Source organism: Chiloscyllium punctatum, chromosome 13 (assembly GCF_047496795.1).
Source record: "Chiloscyllium punctatum isolate Juve2018m chromosome 13, sChiPun1.3, whole genome shotgun sequence".
Classification (NCBI taxonomy): domain Eukaryota; kingdom Metazoa; phylum Chordata; class Chondrichthyes; order Orectolobiformes; family Hemiscylliidae; genus Chiloscyllium; species Chiloscyllium punctatum.
In genome coordinates this window covers 110,478,731-110,497,430 of record NC_092751.1, presented here as the reverse complement: position 1 = coordinate 110,497,430, position 18,700 = coordinate 110,478,731, and the positions used below count along the sequence as shown (strand labels likewise).

Sequence of the window (18,700 nt, the reverse complement as noted above, 5' to 3'; positions counted from 1 at the left end):
TCTTCACAGAATAGTTTCAGAAGACTTGGGCCATCAGCCAATGAAGGGGTCATAGACTGAGGGTAGGTGTTGGTCATTATCATGACCCAATGAAGGTGGGGCTCCAAGTGGGTGCAAGCCTCATTTTGAATCCACTGCGTGGAGACTAATTAATGAAGTGGGGCTGCAGGTCAGGGTGGGTGCTCACTCTCAGTCTGAAGTCTGCCCAGTGATTGGGTCCAATGTGATGGTGTTGTATCTGTAGTGGAGGTGTCAATAAGGCTTATCCTTCCATTTCTGATCAAAGAGAGCAGACAGAATCAATCACGGGCCAATCTCTTTCCTGCTCCTTTGCTCTTTCTGTGACATGTAACCCTCGGATGACATGGCAATGGAGGAGGGGTGGGGGCTTATTTTAGGGCTAACTCTGGATCCTAATCTTGTCATTTTTTTATTCCTGCAGCCACAACAACCTACACTACAGAAAGGTCAGAACATTTTAAGCCGTGCACTAATAAAGACCTGACTTACTGCCTCAATGAGGGTGAATGCTTCATCATTGAAACCCTGACCGGCAATAACAAGCACTGTCGGTAAGTGAGACTGGGCCCTACCTGGAGTCACAGGCTGTCAGCACAAACAGTGACATCTGCCATCCAACCTCACAATGATGATGGTGCTGAATGTGCTGGAGCCTGAGCGTGTGGAGCAGGACATACTCAGACCCAATGTCTTAACAGATTGCTTTTTCAAGGCTGAACTTGAGCACTGTTGGGAACTTGACAAATCCAACGGCAATTGCTGAGCGCCTTGCTCTGCCATTGGACAGCCTTATTCTTGTTTTTGGATCACAGCAGCCTCTGGCATCACATCCCTCACCACCCCCCCCCCCCCCCCCCCCCCCACCCACCTCCTGCAACCCTTTCTGTTCCCTTCCACTTTTACCACTCTCTCAGCCTTTGTGCCCTCTCCCTGCTCCCTGCTCCCACCAACTGCTCTGACATCTGGCTGGCTATGAGATTGTGAGGACTTATCTGTTATTTCTGTCACTCTAATGAAGGAAGAGACAAGTCACACATTGCAAAGATGGCAGTGTTGATTGAGATGTTTTACATTGATCGAACCACTGTTCTTTGGAACATCGTTTCAGATCTTTTTGTTATGAGTCTGTTTAAAAGTTGGAGTGTTAACTGACCATTGTTGACAAGAATTTAAGAAGCAATAATGCATAAAATTATTATTTACAACATGCAGACACAGAGAACTGCTTGGTATTATAATTAAACTGAGAGTTAATGCAGTTCAAATTACGTCAATATTTAAATATGGCTTTTCATCTCATTCATTCCCTTATTTTATGTCATATTTGTATAGTTTTGATGTCTTATTCTAAAACATCTTCAAGATAAGAAAATCCTTGTGAACATGAGATGAAGAAAATCTCTCAAGTGAAGATATGTTTGTCCTCATTCTTCCTGGTGTATGTGGGGAGAGACCAAAGGGTCACTTACCGGTGCATTCTCAAATTTTAAATCCAGATGCAAAGCTACATCTAGAGTAAAAAGGTCAATTAAATCTGACAGTGTTAACAGTAATGAATAGACTGGCTGCAGTTTAAATCACAGCAGGTTCTTGTCCCACTACATTCTCAGTATAATTGCCATTTTCAGATCATACCAAAGCCTCTACAATACATAGAACAGAGATCCACATTTAGCAAGTGATTTGCAAAACATTGTTCTACTCAGTGTCTATAATTCCCACTTTTGTTCAGCTGATTGGGAAGAACCCAAAGCAGCAATTAGGGTAATGATAGCCAGAGGTTGACAGTACAGGACAGAATGTATCAACAAAAAAAACATGTAGGATCAAAGAGAGGAAAACAATCACAAAAGGTCATTATCATTAGCGTTATACATAAATGCAGGTGGTATTTATAGAGAAAAAACAGTAAATGAATTAACAACACAAATAGAGAGTAATGGGCATTACCTTAGTGCCATTACTGAGATGTGGTTAAAAGGAGATCAAAGTTGAGAACTGAATACTCAGAGGCATGTGACTTTTCAAAACAATGGAAAGGAAGGAAAGTATGGTGAGGTAGCATTGTTAGTACAAGTGGAATAAATGTGATAGCAAGATACAATCTTGGATTGGTAAATGTGGAAACCACAAGGGTGGAGGTAAGAAATCACATAGGGAAGAAGACACTGTTGGGAGTAATCTGTCGGTTCCCTCGCAGTAGCTATTCAGTAGGATAGAGAATATGTTGGAGATAATGAGGGCATGTAAAAAGGGCAGTACATTAATTATAGATTACTTAAATCTCCATTTCCCTCCACTCACACCACAAATGTAGCCATGAGGAAGAATTCATAGAGCATATTTGGATCAGTTTTGTCGAACAATATGTTGTGAGTATGTTGGAGTATGTACTGATGCAGGTTAAATAAATAGCTGTCTAGTGAAAGATCTTTTAGGAAACACTAACCATAACATGGTAGAGTTTAGAACTCAGTCTGAAAGTGAGAAACTTAGGTCAGAAACAACTATGCTAAACCTAAATAAAGGGTAGTTATAAATGAATGAGGGAGTGGGTTGGGAAAGAGGTTCAGCATAAAAGGCAGTTGATTAATAACTTAAGAAATGGGCAGCCCAGTGACAAAGGAGGTTTCAAGGAAAAAGATAAATGGACCAGGGTTAGCCGGAGAAGTTAAGGACAGTATCAAATTGAAGGAAAAAACATACAATGTGGCAAAACTTAATGGAAGACCAGAGAATTAGCAAACTCTTAAAAACCAAAGAAAAACCAAAATAAATTAAAGGGAGAAAATAAACTTTGAGTGGAAACTGGCTAGTAATGAAAAAAAATTAAGGGTAGGAGCTTCTTTAAATATATAAAAAGGAAGACAGGAGCCAAAGTGAACATAAACCACTTAGAGAATGGGGCTAGAGAAATAATAATAATGGGGAACTAAGAAATGACAGAGGAGTTGAATAAATACTATGCATCATGCCTCTGTCGAAGATATTAACAGCATTGCAAAGTCACTCAATAGTCAATAATCAAGAGCTAAAGGAAGGGAGGATATTAACTATCACTAATGGGGTTAAAGACCTATTGGGATGCATCATAGGATACTAAAGGAATTAGCTATAGAGATAGTGGATGAGCAAACACTAATCTTCCAGGAAACCTTAGATTCTGGAGAAATACCAGAGGATTAGCAAACTGCTAATGTAACACCTTTTTAAAAAAGAGGAGACAAGAAAACAGGTAACCATAGGTAAGTAAACCTAATATCTGTTCTTAGGAAAATGTTAAGAGTCTATTATAAAGATTGTAATAGCACACCATTCACAAATGCTGTTCAAGATTCATGAAGGGGACATCATGCCTGACAACTTTACTGGAGTTCTTTCAGGAGGTAGAAATGAGGATAGATAAAGGGAACCAGTATATTTAATATATTTGGATTTCCAAACAACATTTAATAAAGTATTGCACAAATGTGTTTAATAATATAAGATCCCACGGTGTTTGGGCATGAATAGAAGAACACAATATAGACAGTTGGGAGGAAGAGGCCATTTTCAGGATGACAACCAGTAACTAGTGGAGTGCCACAGGGTCCAATTTATTAATCTCTTTATTTTTGTGTAACCCGCCTCTTTTCCCTTACCCATATCCTTTACCGAACCCCATCAACATTCACCGCCTCCCCCCCCAATCTCCTTACCTCATCAGCTCACATCCTGCAGTGTTCAGCAAAGCATTTGTTTCAGTTATTCGTGGGATGTGAGTGTTGCTGTCTAGGACAGCAATTGAAATTATGAGATTTCATGAATAAGAGGTGAAATATCCACAGAGGCCGGTATCCCAACTTCGAATCACCCTTTACTTACACATGGAGTGTCCTTGACACTGATCCAACTCCTTCAGAGCCAGCTCTCAGAGTTAACAGAACCTCTGACACTCCTGTTTATATCAGTCAGATTGGGCTCCCTGATTGGACCAGAATAACAGCTCCAGTCAGGGAACTCATATTCTATGAGGTCCACCTGGCTAACCTCATTACAATCACTATATCCCTCTCCCTGAGTCTGAGGACACAGGCCAGTTTTTTTTTGTAGCTCCTCCTGGGGTGTTCGAGCACTGGGTCAGGTTCCTCCGATTCTGCCTCTGATATAAGAGGCATGTAATACATGGTATTTCACCTTTCATACCCAGAGCATCTTGGAGGAAATGCATACCCCTCTTCAGGCTGTAACATCTGAACTGTCCATCTCAGATTCCGAGGTCTCTTCAATGCCTCCCAAGGGTGTTCTGGAACAGTCAGACTGTCAAGGAGCTGGGCACTGCACTGTTTGCAAGTTTACAGCTTTCCTATGGTCCACGTGTTTGTTCAGGACCATCGCACTTACCCAAACTTTATGCATCACTGGACCTGACCTCACGTTGACCATGCTTCTTACCCATGCATTGAATACATGAAAGGAACTACATCATCATCATGTAACTGAGTCCAGGGTTCTCAGTCATTCCCATGAATATGAGGGAGCTGCTGGTGGTAATATTTGTTCATACTGGCACATGAGCATTGCCCCACCCTCGCAGGTATGTCCTGGCCACCAGGCATAACTACTCGCCAGCACCTTCATTTTGGAAACCCCTGGATGATGCTGGTGGAGTACAGCCACTATCTGGTGGTGCCCTTTGCTCCGGACAATCACTCTTGCTCCCCACAATAATATACCGTCTTCTGCTATGATCTGGTCTCTCCAGGTCAACAAGGTTTCAGTTCCGGTTGTAATGGCCATTCAATTACCCCCATCACCACCAGCCATTTCACTTTTGCCAGGACTGGATCTTTCTGCATCCAAAGTCTGATATTGTCAGCTGTGACTGTGATTACGGACTCTCCCAGTGGTGGTACCACTGGTGATGTTCCTGCCAGTGGGAGGCAGCTCAATACACCCACGTTTTTATTCTCCCGGATAGTGTTCCAACTTATAATGACACACACTTAATTTTAGAAACATTGCTGAATTCGGCCAACAGCTATGGACGGCACAGCCTCATCCTCTTTATGTTGACCTGGCAGGGATTGTGTTCCATTGTTATTACACATTTACACCTGAAAAGACAGTGGTGGAATATGACCAAATATGACTGCCAAACCTTCTTTCTCTGTCTGGGTTTAAAGTAGTTTGGCAGGGGGGTGGGAATTAGAACTACATATCTGAGAGGGGGGCAGTGACAGGATGTAATGAATCTATCAGGAAGGTTTCTCACGTGATGAAACAAAGGGATCAGTTAACGCAAGCAGTGTCAGAGTGATGAACTTAGAGCATGGATCAGTACTTGGGACTATGATGTTGTGGCCATAACGGAGACGTGGGTTTCACAGGGGCAGGAACGGTTGCTTGATGATCCAGGGTTTATAGCGTTTAAAAAGAACAGGGAGGGTGGTAGAAGAGGAGGGGGTGTAGCATTGTTAATCAGAGAGTGCATCACAGCTACAGAAACGAAGGTTGTTGAGGAAGGTTTGTCTACTGAGTCAGTATGGGTGGGAGTTAGGAACGGCAAGGGAGCAGCCACTGTACTGGGGGTTTTCTACAGATCCCCCTAATAGCAGGAGGGAGCTTGAAGAATGCATAGGCCGGCAGATTTTGGAAAAATGCAGATGTAGCAGGGTTGTTGTTATGGGTGACTTCAATGTTCCCAATATTGACTGGAATCTCCTTAGTGCAGATGGTTTGGATGGAGCCGTTTTTGTCAGGTGTGTTCAGTAGGGTTTCCTTACTCAGTATGTAGACAGACCGACGAGGGAAGAGACCATTTTGGATTTGGTGCTCGGCAATGAGCCAGGACAGGTGTCAGATCTCGTAGTGGGAGAACACTTTGGTGAAAGTGATCACAACTGCCTCACATTTACCATAGCCTTGGAGAGGGAAAGGAGCAGTTATAATGGGAAGATACTTAATTGGGGAAAAGGAAATTATAACGCTATCAGACAGGAGTTGGGAAGTACAGACTGAGAGCAATTATTCCACAGAAAGGGCACAGCAGACATGTGGAGACTGTTTAAGGAGCAGTTGTTGTGAGTGATGCAAATATTTGTTCCTCTGAGACAGGTAAGAAGGGGTAAGATTAAGGAAAACGTGAGGACTGCAGATACTGGAGATCAGAGCTGAAAATGTGTTGCTGAAAAAGCGCAGCAGGTCAGGCAGCATCCAAGGAGCAGAAGAATCGACGTTTCAGGCATGAGCCCTTCTTCAGGAATGAGGAAAGTGTGTCAATAAAAGGTAGGGAGGAGGGACGTTGGAAATGTGATAGGTGGAAGGAGGTTAAGGTGAGGGTGATAGGCCAGAGTGGGGTGGGGGCAGAGAGGTCAGGAAGAAGATTGCAGGTGAGGAAGGCGGTGCTGAGTCCGAGGGTTGGGACTGAGACAAGGTGGGGGGAGGGGAAATGAGGAAACTGGAAAAATCTGCATTCATCCCTCGTGGTTGGAGGGTTCCTAAGCGGAAGATGAGGCGCTCTTCCTCCAATCGTCGTGTTGCTAAGGTCTGGCGATGGAGGAGTCCAAGGACCTGCATGATTAAGGAACCTTGGATGACGAGAACAGAGGAGATTCTTATCAAAAGGAAGAAGGCAGCTTACGTAAGATGGAGGAAGCAAGGATCTAGCACAGCTTTAGAGGAAATACAGGCTTGCTGGAAAGAAACTTAGAAATGGAATGAGGAGAGCCAGGAAGGGGCACGAGAAAGGCTTGGCAGGAGGGATTAGGGAGAATCCAAAGGCATTTTACTCAAATGTGAGGCATAAGAGAATAATCAGGGAGAAGGTAGGGCCGGTCAGGGATAAGCGTATGGAACTTGTGTGTGATTAGATTAGATTACTTACAGTGTGGAAACAGGCCCTTCGGCCCAACAAGTTCACACCGCCCCGCCGAAGCGCAACCCACCCATACCCCTACATTTACCCCTTATCTAACACTACGGGTAATTTAGCATGGCCAATTCACCTGACCTGCACATCTTTGGAATGTGGGAGGAAACCGGAGCACCCGGAGGAAACCCACGCAGACACGGGGAGAACATGCAAACTCCACACAGTTAGTCGCCTGAGGAGGGAATTGAACCCGGATCTCTGGTGCTGTGAGGCAGCAGTGCTAACCACTGTGCCACCATGCCGCCCATAGTCTGGGGAGATAGGGGAAGCCCTAACTGAGTTTTTTGATTCGGTTTTCACTAAGGAAAGGGACCTTGTTGTGAACGAGAATTTTCAGGAGCTGGGAAACAGGCTTGAACAGATCGAGATTGATGAAGTTGATGTGCTGTAACTTTTGGCAAACATTAAGATTGATAAGTCCCCGGAGACAGATTTATCCCAGGCTGCTCCGGGAAGCGAGAAAAGAGGTTGCTAAGCTGCTGGCAAAGATCGTTGCTTCCTCACTCTCCACGGGAGACGTACCAGAGAATTGGAAGGAAGCGAATGTTGTTCCTCTTTTTGAGGATAATAGGGAAATCTCTGGCAATTACAGACCAGTCTGTCTTACATCTGTGGTCAGCAAGGTTTTGGAAAGAATTCTGAGGGATAGGATTTATGATTATTTGGAAAAGCGTAATGTGATTAAAAGCAGTCAGCATGGCTTTGTGAGGGGCAGGTCATGCCTCACAAATCTTATTGAGTTCTTTGAGGAGGTGACAAGACAGGTCGACGAAGGTCAAGCAGTGGATGTGGTGTATATGGACTTCAACAAGGTATTCAGTAAGGTTCCCCGTGATAGGCTCATTCATAAAGTCAGGAAGTGTGGGATACAGGGAGATTTGGCTATCTGGATTCAGAATTGGTTGGCTGACAGAAGGCAGAGAGTGGTTGTAGATGGAAAGTATTCTGCCTGGAGGCCAGTGTTGAGTGGGGTCCCACAGGGCTCTGTTTTTGGGCCTCTGCTGTTTGTACTTTTTATAAAAGACTTGGATGAGGAGGTTGAGGGGTGGGTTAATAAATTTGCCAATGACACAAAGGTTGGAGGTGCCGTTGATATCGAGGGCTATTGCAGGCTGCAGCGTGACATAGACAGGATGCAGAGCTGGGCTGAGAAATGGCAGATGGAGTTCAACCTGGATAAATGTGAAGTGATGCATTTTGGAAGGTCAAACTTGAATGCTGAATATAGGATTAAAGACAGGATTCTTGGCAGTGTGGAGGAACAGAGGATCTGGGTGTGCAAGTACATAGATCCCTCAAACTTGCCACCCAAGTGGATAGGGTTATTAAGAAAGCATATGGTGTTTTGGCTTTCATTAACAGGGGGATCAAGTTTAAGAGCCACGAGGTTTTGCTGCAGCTCTACAAGTCCCTGGTGAGACCACACTTGGAATATTCTGTGCAGTTCTGGTCGCCCTACTATAGGAAAGATACAGAGGCTTTGGAGAGGGTGCAAAGAAGGTTTACCAGGATGCTGCATGGACTGGAGAGCTTCCCTTATGAAGAAAGGTTGAATAAGCTCGGACTTTCCTCTCTGGAGAGAAGGAGGAAGAGAGGAGACCTGATCGAGGTATACAAGATAATGAGAGGAATAGATAGAGTCAATACCAGAGACTTTTCCCCAGGGCAGGACTGACTGGTACTAGGGGGCATAGTTTTAAGATATTAGGAGAAAGATATAGAGGAGACGTCAGAGTTAGGTTCTTTACACAGAGAGTTGTGAATGCATGGAATGCGTTGCCAGCTGTGGTGGTGGAAGCAGGGTCATTGGGGACATTTAAGCGACTGTTGGACACGCACATGGATAACAGTGAGTTGAGGGGTGCAGAGGTTAAGTTATTTTCTTTTACATTAGGATTAATCCACGGCACAACATCGTGGGCCAAAAGGTCTGTTCGGTTCTGTGTTCTTCTAGGTTCTATGTTCTATTTCTAGACCTACCTGGGAGTAATGTCTAAGGACTGTGTCCAAGTTCTCTAAATGCTCTTTATTGGTCTTCCTTGATATCATCATATCATCAAGATAAATGATGACATGGAGTAGACATTGTAATATGTTCTCCATCATCTGCTGAAATGTTGGACAGGATGTCTGACATTCCTGTTCTTTTTTTTTCTTTTTCTTTTTTGTTTTTAAAAGACACAAAGTGCACGAATCTTTATTCAATTGCTACCACCAGGAAAATAGGAAAACACTCAAGTGGCCAGTGACAAATACTGCCCTTCACATCAAAGGGAAATGCTGTGTGATCAAAACAGTGAAGGGGAGGGTAGGGACTAAATCAAAATAGAGTTGGAGGGAGAAATAATGCACTCCACTCCCTGCGGCGCCCAGCTCTCCCTGAACAACTCCAGGGTGTTGGTGGACACCGCGTGCTCCTTCTCCAAGGACACCCGGGCTCTAACGTAACCCCGGAAGAGGGGCAGGCAGTCGGCCCTAACGACCCCCTCCACGGCCCGCTGCCTGGACCTGTTGATGGCCAGTTTGGCCAGTCCCAGGAGCAGACCCACGAGGAGGTCCTCGGACCTGCCCTCCCTCCTCCGTACCGGGTGCCCGAAGATCAGGAGCGTGGGACTGAAGTGCAGCCAGAAACAGAGGAGAAGGTTTCTGAGAAAATCAAAAAGGGAGTGCAAACGCCCACACCCAATATATACATGGTCCACGGACTCCACAGCGCCACAGAACAAGCAGTTGGGCTGGGAGTCCGTGAACCATCGCAATCTGCGGTTGCAGGGGACCGCTGCGTGCAGCACCCTCCACCCCAGATCCCCGAGAGAAAGGGGGAGGACTCCCGCGTAGAGAGCCCTCCACTGGGGATCTCCACCGCCCGGTGGCAAATGGGCACGCCAAGGCGTGTCCGGACGGTGAATGAGGGAGAAGAGGTGGACGGTGTGCAGCAGCAGTCGATACAGGGCCTTCCTTTTGACATCTTTGAAAGAAACAAAATTAAAATTCTGGAGGCGGCTCAGGTTGTGGGGCACAGGCTCCCGCGAGAGACATTCCTGCCAGCCAGGACTCCCTGATTGGACTAGGTTAAGAGCCCCAATCAGGTAATGTCTGACCTCATTACAATGGTACCCCGAATTACAGTCTTGTACATTGGTACGAACCCTTATAAGTATTAATTGTAGCCCACTTCAGGGAATCCTTGTCTAACCGTAATTGAAGGCACACCTGGCTCATATCCAGCTCGGTGAAGGACAGTCTTCCTACCAGCTCTGTGTATAAATCCTCCAAGTGAGGGATTGGGTATTTATCCAGCTGTGACAAGTGGTTTACTGATTGATTAAAATCCCCCTAAAGGCAAACCGACCCATTGTGCATCACAATCGGTACGACCGGTGCTGCCCCTTCCTAAACTGGATTGGTTTAATGATTCCTTCACTTTTCAGCTTTCTGGTTTCTGCCTCTAGTTTTGCCTATAAGACAAACAACACTGGGTAGGCCGTGCAGAAGTGCAGAATTGCTTCCTGGTCAACATGCAAGGTGGCCTTGGTGCCTTTGATGGTTTCTAGACTTTCCTGAGAAACATCTGGGTGTTCTTAGGACTTGACTCAGGCAGCCATTTTCTAATCGAAAAATGTTGGCCCAATCAAGATGAATCTCTCTCAGCTGATTTCACCCCATCAAGCTTGGGCCGGAGCCGTTTAATACAATCAGTGGTTACTGAACTAGCTGCTTCTCATAAGAGACTGGAACTGTAGTTGAAGCCTTGATCTATATGGTTTCCCTGATATAGGTTCACAATGTAAGGGTTGGAGTCCAAAGTGAGTTTTGTTGAAATTTGGTTCTGCAACCACTGAAACGGCCACCTCTCTATTAACCTCCATTACAGCTGGGTGACCATTTCACCAGATGTTTATTTTGATTTGTTCTGATTTGATGTTGCTAAGAAATCTAACTGTTCCAAACCAGGAGTAAATGGTGCACTCTCTGGAATATTGGCATTTGAATTCTCTTACTCAGTTTAGATCTTGTGCATCTGTTTTGCTGTCTTGAGTCCTCAGAGCCTGAAGAAATATTTATATGTTCAGTCAAGGCTTAGCTTTGTTTTTAGTGTTGCTGTGGGCTGACCTATCATCGCTCTGTTCAGAGCATGTCCGAGTGAGGCTATGCAATTGCCTTCACTCAAGTGATGTTCTCCAAGTTCAGTCAGACCAGTGAGGGTGTCCACTTCCATCAGAATATCCTGCAACTCTTATGCTCCACTTGCTACATTTTCTGATGATAAAGCCAGTTGTAGTGTCTGTTTGTAGTCAAGTTGGTCTTCAGCTAGTAGGTGCTTTTGCATGGTTACATCGTTAATCCCACATATCAAATGGTCTCTCAGCATCTCATTAAGGGCTAAACTAAAGTCACATGCCTATGCTAGTCATCCGAACCTTGTCAAAAGTTCCCACAACGAATTCCTCTGGTTCTCAAATTGCTGAGTAAAATTGATAGCATCTTGGAATTAGAGGAGCCTTGGGGTCTTAATAAGCCTCAGCTAAATCTATCAACACTTGAAAGGTTTTAGTATGTGGTGCCTCAGGGAAAGTTAGGCTCCTAATTAGATCCTAATAACCGAAAAAGCTGTGGGTCCACAAGCTGTCAGGAGCATTACTTGTTGCTTTCTAACTGTCCCAATATAATTTGCCCTGAAAACATAACGCGTTCTGTTGACATACTGGGCTGAGTCTTTGATGGCAAGATTGAGTGAGTCAAGCTTTCCGAATAATGGTATGATGCCAGAAATGTTTACCCCGTCTCAAAGTAGACTGCTGCGAGCAAATGTCTTTCAGAACATGCTTTTCTCGTGTCACCACTGAAATAACTCCACAGAGGCTGGTATTCCATTTACAAGTCAGCCTTTATTTATACATGGAGAGTCCTTGACACTGATCCAGCTCCCACAGAGCCAGCTCTCAGAGTGAACAGAACCTCTGACACGCCTGTTCTTATCTGCCAGCCAGGACTCCCTGATTGGACCAGATTAAGAGCCCCAATCAGGGAACTCATATTCTGTAATGTCCACTTGTCTGACCTCATTACAATCACTGCACGAGGTATTGAATACAAGAGCAGAGAAGTCACTCTGAACATGTATAAGGCTCTAGTTAGGATTGTATATAGCTGTAGGTGTCACATTATAGGAAAGATGTGAATGTGTTTGAGAAAGTGCAGAAGAAATTCACAAGAATTATTCCAGGGATGATAAACTTCAGTTATGAGGATAGATTGAAAAAGATGGAACTGTTCTCCTTTGAAAGAAGGAGGCTGGGAAGAGATTTTTTAGAGGTTTTTCAAAATCCTGAGTGAGTTGACATGGCAGAGAGAGAGAAGCTGTTCTTGCCCATTAAAGGAACAGGAACAAGAGAAGGTAGATTTAAAGTGATCTGCAAGTGAAGGAAAGGTGATGGGTGAGTAATTAGGGGATGGAACATACTGCCTGGTAATGTGATAGAGACACATTCAGGTGAGGCACTCAAGGGCTATTTGGATAGAAACAGTGTGGAGCGATATAGGGAAAAGGCAGGAGAGTGGCAGTGGGTAACAGCACGAGCGCAGACACAATGGACCAAATGACCTCCTTCTATGCCGTAACAATTCTGTGATTCAGTGCTTTATACAAGATAGAAAAGCTGTTCCTATTGGCTAATGGAATAAGAACGAGGGAACACAGCTTTAACATTTTGGGTAAGAGGTGTGAGAGTGCGGGGAGAGGTGAACATGAGGAAGACCCTCTTCTCCCTCTCCAGTGTTAATGACCAGGAGCCCATTACTCATCAGGGCACTGGCCATTTCCAAAGGAAGTAAGTACTTCAGTGGCTTTTCTGGTGACCTTCCCCTCTCTCCCCACCTATGGATTGATCTGATGCTTCCCCAGGGATTGGTCCTTGCTCCCCTCATGGCCTCCAAACACTGGATTCCACCTGAAGCAGTGTTGAAAAGAAGTCAAGAATCAGATAAACCTAATCCCATTTGCCCCTGAACATTCTCCCATTCTTTCCCCCCAATACCTGACATGCCCCCAGCCCCATTCCATTTGTTTACTCTCTCTCTCTCTCTCTCTCTCTTTCTCTTGCTCTGTATGTGTTCTTGACATTCAGTGTTTTTGCTACAATAACAACATCTCTCTTTTCATGGGCCTTATCTAGTTCCCTCAGTCTAGCCTGTGTAATTACAGACCTGCATTCCAATCAACCAGAAACTGCCAGCTCAATTATAAACACTCAGCCCTGGTCCCATTAGCGTGCACCTCTTGTTGTTTGAGTCTGTACCAGCACCGAGAGCGTTAATGGTATTTGCATAGAATCATCCCTCCACTCACACTGGAATATTCCACAGGGACATGCATTAGAGAGATTTGTCATCCATTAAAGTGAATATTCCCTCAGGCTTCTCATCCACTTAATCTATTGTCTATGAAAAATCGGCCTGGTGTGTTTGGAGATTTTGTTTTTGAGGTAAGAGATTTGAAATTGAGGAGAGTCACTGATCACTAATGATGTTTGGAGGTGCACAAAGTCAGCTCATTATCATTTAACTGTCTAATGTTTGAAAGGCCAATGTTAGCAATTAAAACATTAAAATTTGATTCACTTAAACCGACACAAGAGCCGGTTGGATCTTTTACAGTTTTTCCTTTTGCACTGACTCCTTCCAACTGACATTTTATTTATTGTCAGATTCTGTTAACCAGGTCTCATTCAGAGAAGTGTGCAGCACAGAAACAGATCCTTTGGTCCAATTTGTCCATGTTGACCAGATAGCCAATATAAATCTAGTCCCATTTGCTGGCATAATCCATCTAAACCCTTCCTATTCATATACCCATTTAACCTTTTAAATGCTGTAATTGTACCAGCCTCCATCACTTCCTCTGGCAGCTTATTCCATACACAACCACCCTTTGTGTGAAAACATTGCCCCTTGGGTTCCTTTTATATCTTTCCCCTCTCACCTTAAACCTATGCCCTCTAGTTTTGGACCCACCTACTCCAGGGAAAAGACTGTCTATTTACCCTGTCTATGTCCCTCATGATTTTATAAAGCTCTAAGTACATCCATGTTTTCCGTGGAGGGCCTCTGACCCTCCAGGGTAAACAGCCCCAGCCTATTCAGCCTCTCTTTATAGCTCAACCCTGGCAACAAGCTGTCTTTGTGCACCTCCAAACATCATTAGTGATCTGTGACTCTTCTCAATTCCATATCTCAACTCAAAACAACATTAATCTTTTCTAAATCCTTTCAGTTTCACTACATTTTTCCTATAGCAGGGAGACTAGACTTACACTATTGGCCTAACCAATATCCTGACCAGTAAAGGAAAGCATACCACATGCCTTCTTCAGTATCCTATCTACCTATGGCTCCACATTCAAGGAACCATGAAACTGCACTTCAAGGTCTCTTTGTTCAGAAATGCTCCCCAGAACCTTACCATTAAGTGTGTAAGTCCTGCCCTGATTTGCCTTTCTAAATCCAGTACCTCACATTTATCTAAATTAAACTCCACCTGCCACTCCTCAGTTCATTGGCCCATCTGATCGCGATCCCGTTGTACTTTGAGATAATCTTCTTCAGTGTCTACTTCTCAGTTGTTAAAATTAGTAAATTGGGCTTCATTGCTCAAGGGTTTGAGTACAGGAACAAGGAATTATGCTGAGACCCCACCTGGAGTATTGTGTGCAGCTATAATCCTGATGAAGGGTTTATGCCCGAAACGTCAATTCACCTGCTCCTCGGATGCTGCCTGATCTGCTGTGCTTTTCCAGCACCACACTCTCGGCTCTGATCTCTAGCACCTGCAGTGCTCACTTTGTCCCTGCAGCTTTAGTCTACCTGTTTAAGAGGTATCTAGCATGGAGGTTCACCAGTCTGATTCCTGGAATGACAAAATTCTCTTTGGGGAGGGATTCAGGAACCTGTATTCTCCAGAGTTTCGAAGAATCGGAGGTGAGATCATTGAAGCATACTAAAGTCAACAGGGCTCAACAGAACAGATGCAGGCAGGATGGTTCCCTCTGGCTGAGTGTCTAGAATAGGGGAACCAGACTCAAAGTAAGAGGAAGGCCATTTTGGACTGAGATGAGGAGAATTTCTTCATTAATAACACTGGCCTGGTGATCTAAAATCTGTGGTGATTTAAACCCTCAGACTCTTCTGGGACATGAGCTCAAATCCCATCATGGCAAATGGTGAAATTTGAATTTTAATCCAGTTTGGAATTAAGAACTATTACTGATAAATAGATCTTAGCTACAGGTAAACATGAAATGGTGATATATAAGTCAACCAGTTAGAACTCTCACCCCCTTAAAAAATCCTCCTATAGACAAGTACAGATAGAAGAACATTGGTGTTATGGTTGGAGGGAGAGGAGACCAGGCAAGACAGTTTGCTGTCCTATCTGAAGTTTGCACTTGCTTTTCTCCAATCTTTCTCCTCTAGACACCTTTCACTTCCTTGAGCTACTGGTTTGTCATTTATAAAGTTTCTGACTTACTAGTTAGAAGCAACAGCTTACATCTGAAATAACTCAATCAAGACCTGTATCCCATGAGAAGGTCACCTTTTTATTTGCATGTGGATAGTACATGGCAGTCAGCCAGGGCTCCCAGATTGGACCAGGTTAACATCCTCAATCAGGGAACCTATATTCTATTAGCTCCACCTGGCTGACCTCGTTCCAAGCACAACAACATTATCTGGGGGATAAGATAACCAGCTTTCTCCAGGTTCCAGGCTTTTTTTAAACTGCAAACAGACACACTACCTCCCCTTCCGGCAGTATTATGCACAACTACAAAATGTTCCGATCCCATGGTATATTCACATTGTTGTTGGTGAGATGATGGGTTTTGTTATCCACAGTTGGTCATAATTCAATGCACCAATCAGCTACTGGTTGTCAGTCAAACCTCACTTTGTGCACACTTTATGGTGCCAGCCTATCAGTAACCAGCCCTTCCCATCTGTTTGAACAAAGCAGCAGTGCAAACACAACTTGCAGAGAGTTTCAGTTTCTTGTTTCTTAAAAATGCAGCAATTCCATCCATAATCCTTGGCTTTTAAGACATTCCTTTTCTTATTTCAGTCCACCATTAAATATCCAGATAATATAAAAAGACAGTCTTTACATCGGCAACAGTGCAGGAGGTATATGGTCTGACATGATTCTATTGATCATCAGCATGGCCATTCTTGCTCCTAATTCTCATGTTCATTTGAAGTCTCTGCTGCTCTGAGCTGAGGTTGAGCTTAGTGAGTGTTGCATAGTGTTTGAGATCAGGCGAATACTGGGTCAATCCGGAAATTCTCACTACCCACTGGAAAAGCCCACTTAGAGTCAGTGCTTTGTTGTACAAGGTCAGCAAATGCTGAAACAATCAGCGAGTCTGTCAGCTTTTAGGGATGAAACAGGTAACATTTCCGATTAATGACTGGCTCAGTTCTGATGAAAGGCCACTGACTTAAAACATTAAACAGTTTCTCTCCACAGAAGCTGCCTGATTTGTTGTGTTTTAGTGGCGTTTCTAATTTCTCGTAGCTGCCTATTTTGATTTCATTTCCGATGAAAGTGTTTTGTGTGTGTGTGTATGTGTGCACATTTCTGTGTGTGTCTGTATCTGTGTATGTGCCTCTGTGTGTGTGTGTCTGTGTGCATAAGTGTGTGTCTGTTTTTGTGTGTGTTTGCATGCATGTGTGTGTATGTGTGTATGTTAATGTGTTTTTGTGTGTAGCTGTGTGTGTGGAGCTGCTTGCACAGGTGTGTGGGTGCATGCACACATGTCTGTGTGTGCATGTGTCTATGTCTATGTGTATGGAGCTGTGTGCATGGGGTGTGTGTGCTTGTACGTGTGTAAGTGTGGGTGTGTCTGTATGTGTGTGCATTTTTGTGTGTGTGAGCTATTTGTATGGAGTGTCTGTGTGTGTGTCTGTGTGTATGCGTGTGTTGGCAGGGTTGTGCAGCAGGGTATATTGATATATCAGGGTATATTAGGTGTATATTGAGGTGCACATTTGGATGGAGTTGTGAGGTTGTCCTCTGATATTATGAAGCAATGTCAGGCTTCCCTGGGGAGCATATGGGAAATCAATCCCAGTTTTCCCAGAGCTGTCACAATATGAAAATGTGATTAAATCACAAATTGGCCAATTTTACCAAATTTTCAGGGATAAATAACATGCATACCAATTTTTTTTTCTGTTTTAGAAGCAAACAACTGTTTATAGTAATCAAACTTCTTAACAAGTGCCAAAAAAGACAAATTGAATTGCTAATTTATAACAGTATAATTTAACATGTATCCCTGTTAAACATTCCCATTCATATCTAGAGATAGACATAAGTTTTTTTCTGGTTTGAAAAAATCATAAGAGAAACACAGTTCAATAGCACCACTTCAGACCACAGGCAACTACAGGTTATTCTCTATTACTTCCATTTGGTTCCTTCTGAATCTACACCAACTCTGTGTTTCAATCACAAACAAAACAAAAGTTGCTGGAAAAGCACAGCAGGTCTGGCAGCATCTGTGAAGAGAAATCAGAGCTAACGCTTCGGGCCTGGTGACCTTTCTTCTGTGTTTCAGTCATTGGTTGAGGATTCATCTGTTCACTGTCACTCAAGCTGGATTTCCCTTCACAGAGGATTTACAGAGAGTGCAGCTCACAGAGAAAAGGCAAGGGACAGTCATGAGCTACTAGGAATTTTTCAATGACAAGTGAGAGAAAGACTTTCTTTGTTTGCGGGCTGGTTTGGCTGGACTATCCACACAAATAGCAAATACTGAAGGACTCAGGGAAACAGAAGTCCTCGAGAAGTAAAGAAAGTATAGGGGATTGCTTAATAGATAAATTAGAAGAGTGAAGAGGGGCATGAAATAACACTGAAATAACTAAGGAAAGAATACCAAAATCCATTAGGGACCAAGTAGCAGTCCGTGTGTGGAACACAGGGAGATTTTAAATTAGAATTTTGTGTCTGCATTCCCGATAGAGAAGGATAATCCAAGTACAGAACTCAGGGAGAGGGGTATGATATGCTGGAATAAATTAATATTGAGAGGGAGGAGATGTTAATGGTTTTAGCAAGCTTCAAAGTGGATAAGTACCCAGGGCCAGATGAGATGTACCTCAGACTATTGTGGGAGTGGATTGCAGGAGCCCTGACATTCATTTTCAAATCCTGTCTGGCCACAGGAGGGATGCCAGAGAACTGGAGGACAGCTCAAGTGGTATCGCTATTCATGAATGGTGGGAGGAATAAATCTGGAAACTATAGGCCGGGGAGTCAGTCGGGAAACTATAGGAAAGACATCTAGGAGAAGCAACTAATCTCCGGTTAGATTAATCGAGGATATGGCTTTGTAAGGGCGGGATAGTGTATAACAGATTTTAATTGGATGTTTTGAGGTGATGACTAGGTATGTAGATAAAGATAGTGCTGTTGATATAGTCTACATGGACCTCAGGAAGGCTATTGACAAGGTCCCACATTGCAGGCTGGTTAGGAAGCTAAGAGTCAAGTTGGTGAAAGAATGGTTTTATGGTTGGAAGCTTGTATCCAGTAGCGTACCACAGGGTTCAGTGCTGGGCCCCTTGCTGCTTGTTGTGTGTATTAATTATCAGTCTTTGCACTCCCTCCACAGCAGAACATTCTTCCTCAGATAAAGAGACCAAACCTGTACTCCAGGTGTGGTCTCCCCAAGGCCCTATACATTTGAAACAAGACATCCTTGC

General features: G+C 43.9%; 1 protein-coding gene across 2 annotated transcripts in view; it reads left to right on the top strand.

Annotated features, from left to right (window-relative positions):
• The window catches only part of nrg3a (neuregulin 3a), a 598,767-nt gene that overhangs the window by 408,058 nt on the left and 172,009 nt on the right, over positions 1-18,700 (top strand). For both annotated transcript variants that reach the window (XM_072583594.1, XM_072583593.1), the window contains exon 2: positions 443-572. In XM_072583594.1, the coding sequence (XP_072439695.1) occupies positions 443-572 (130 nt within the window). The remainder of the gene's footprint in view (positions 1-442; positions 573-18,700) is intronic.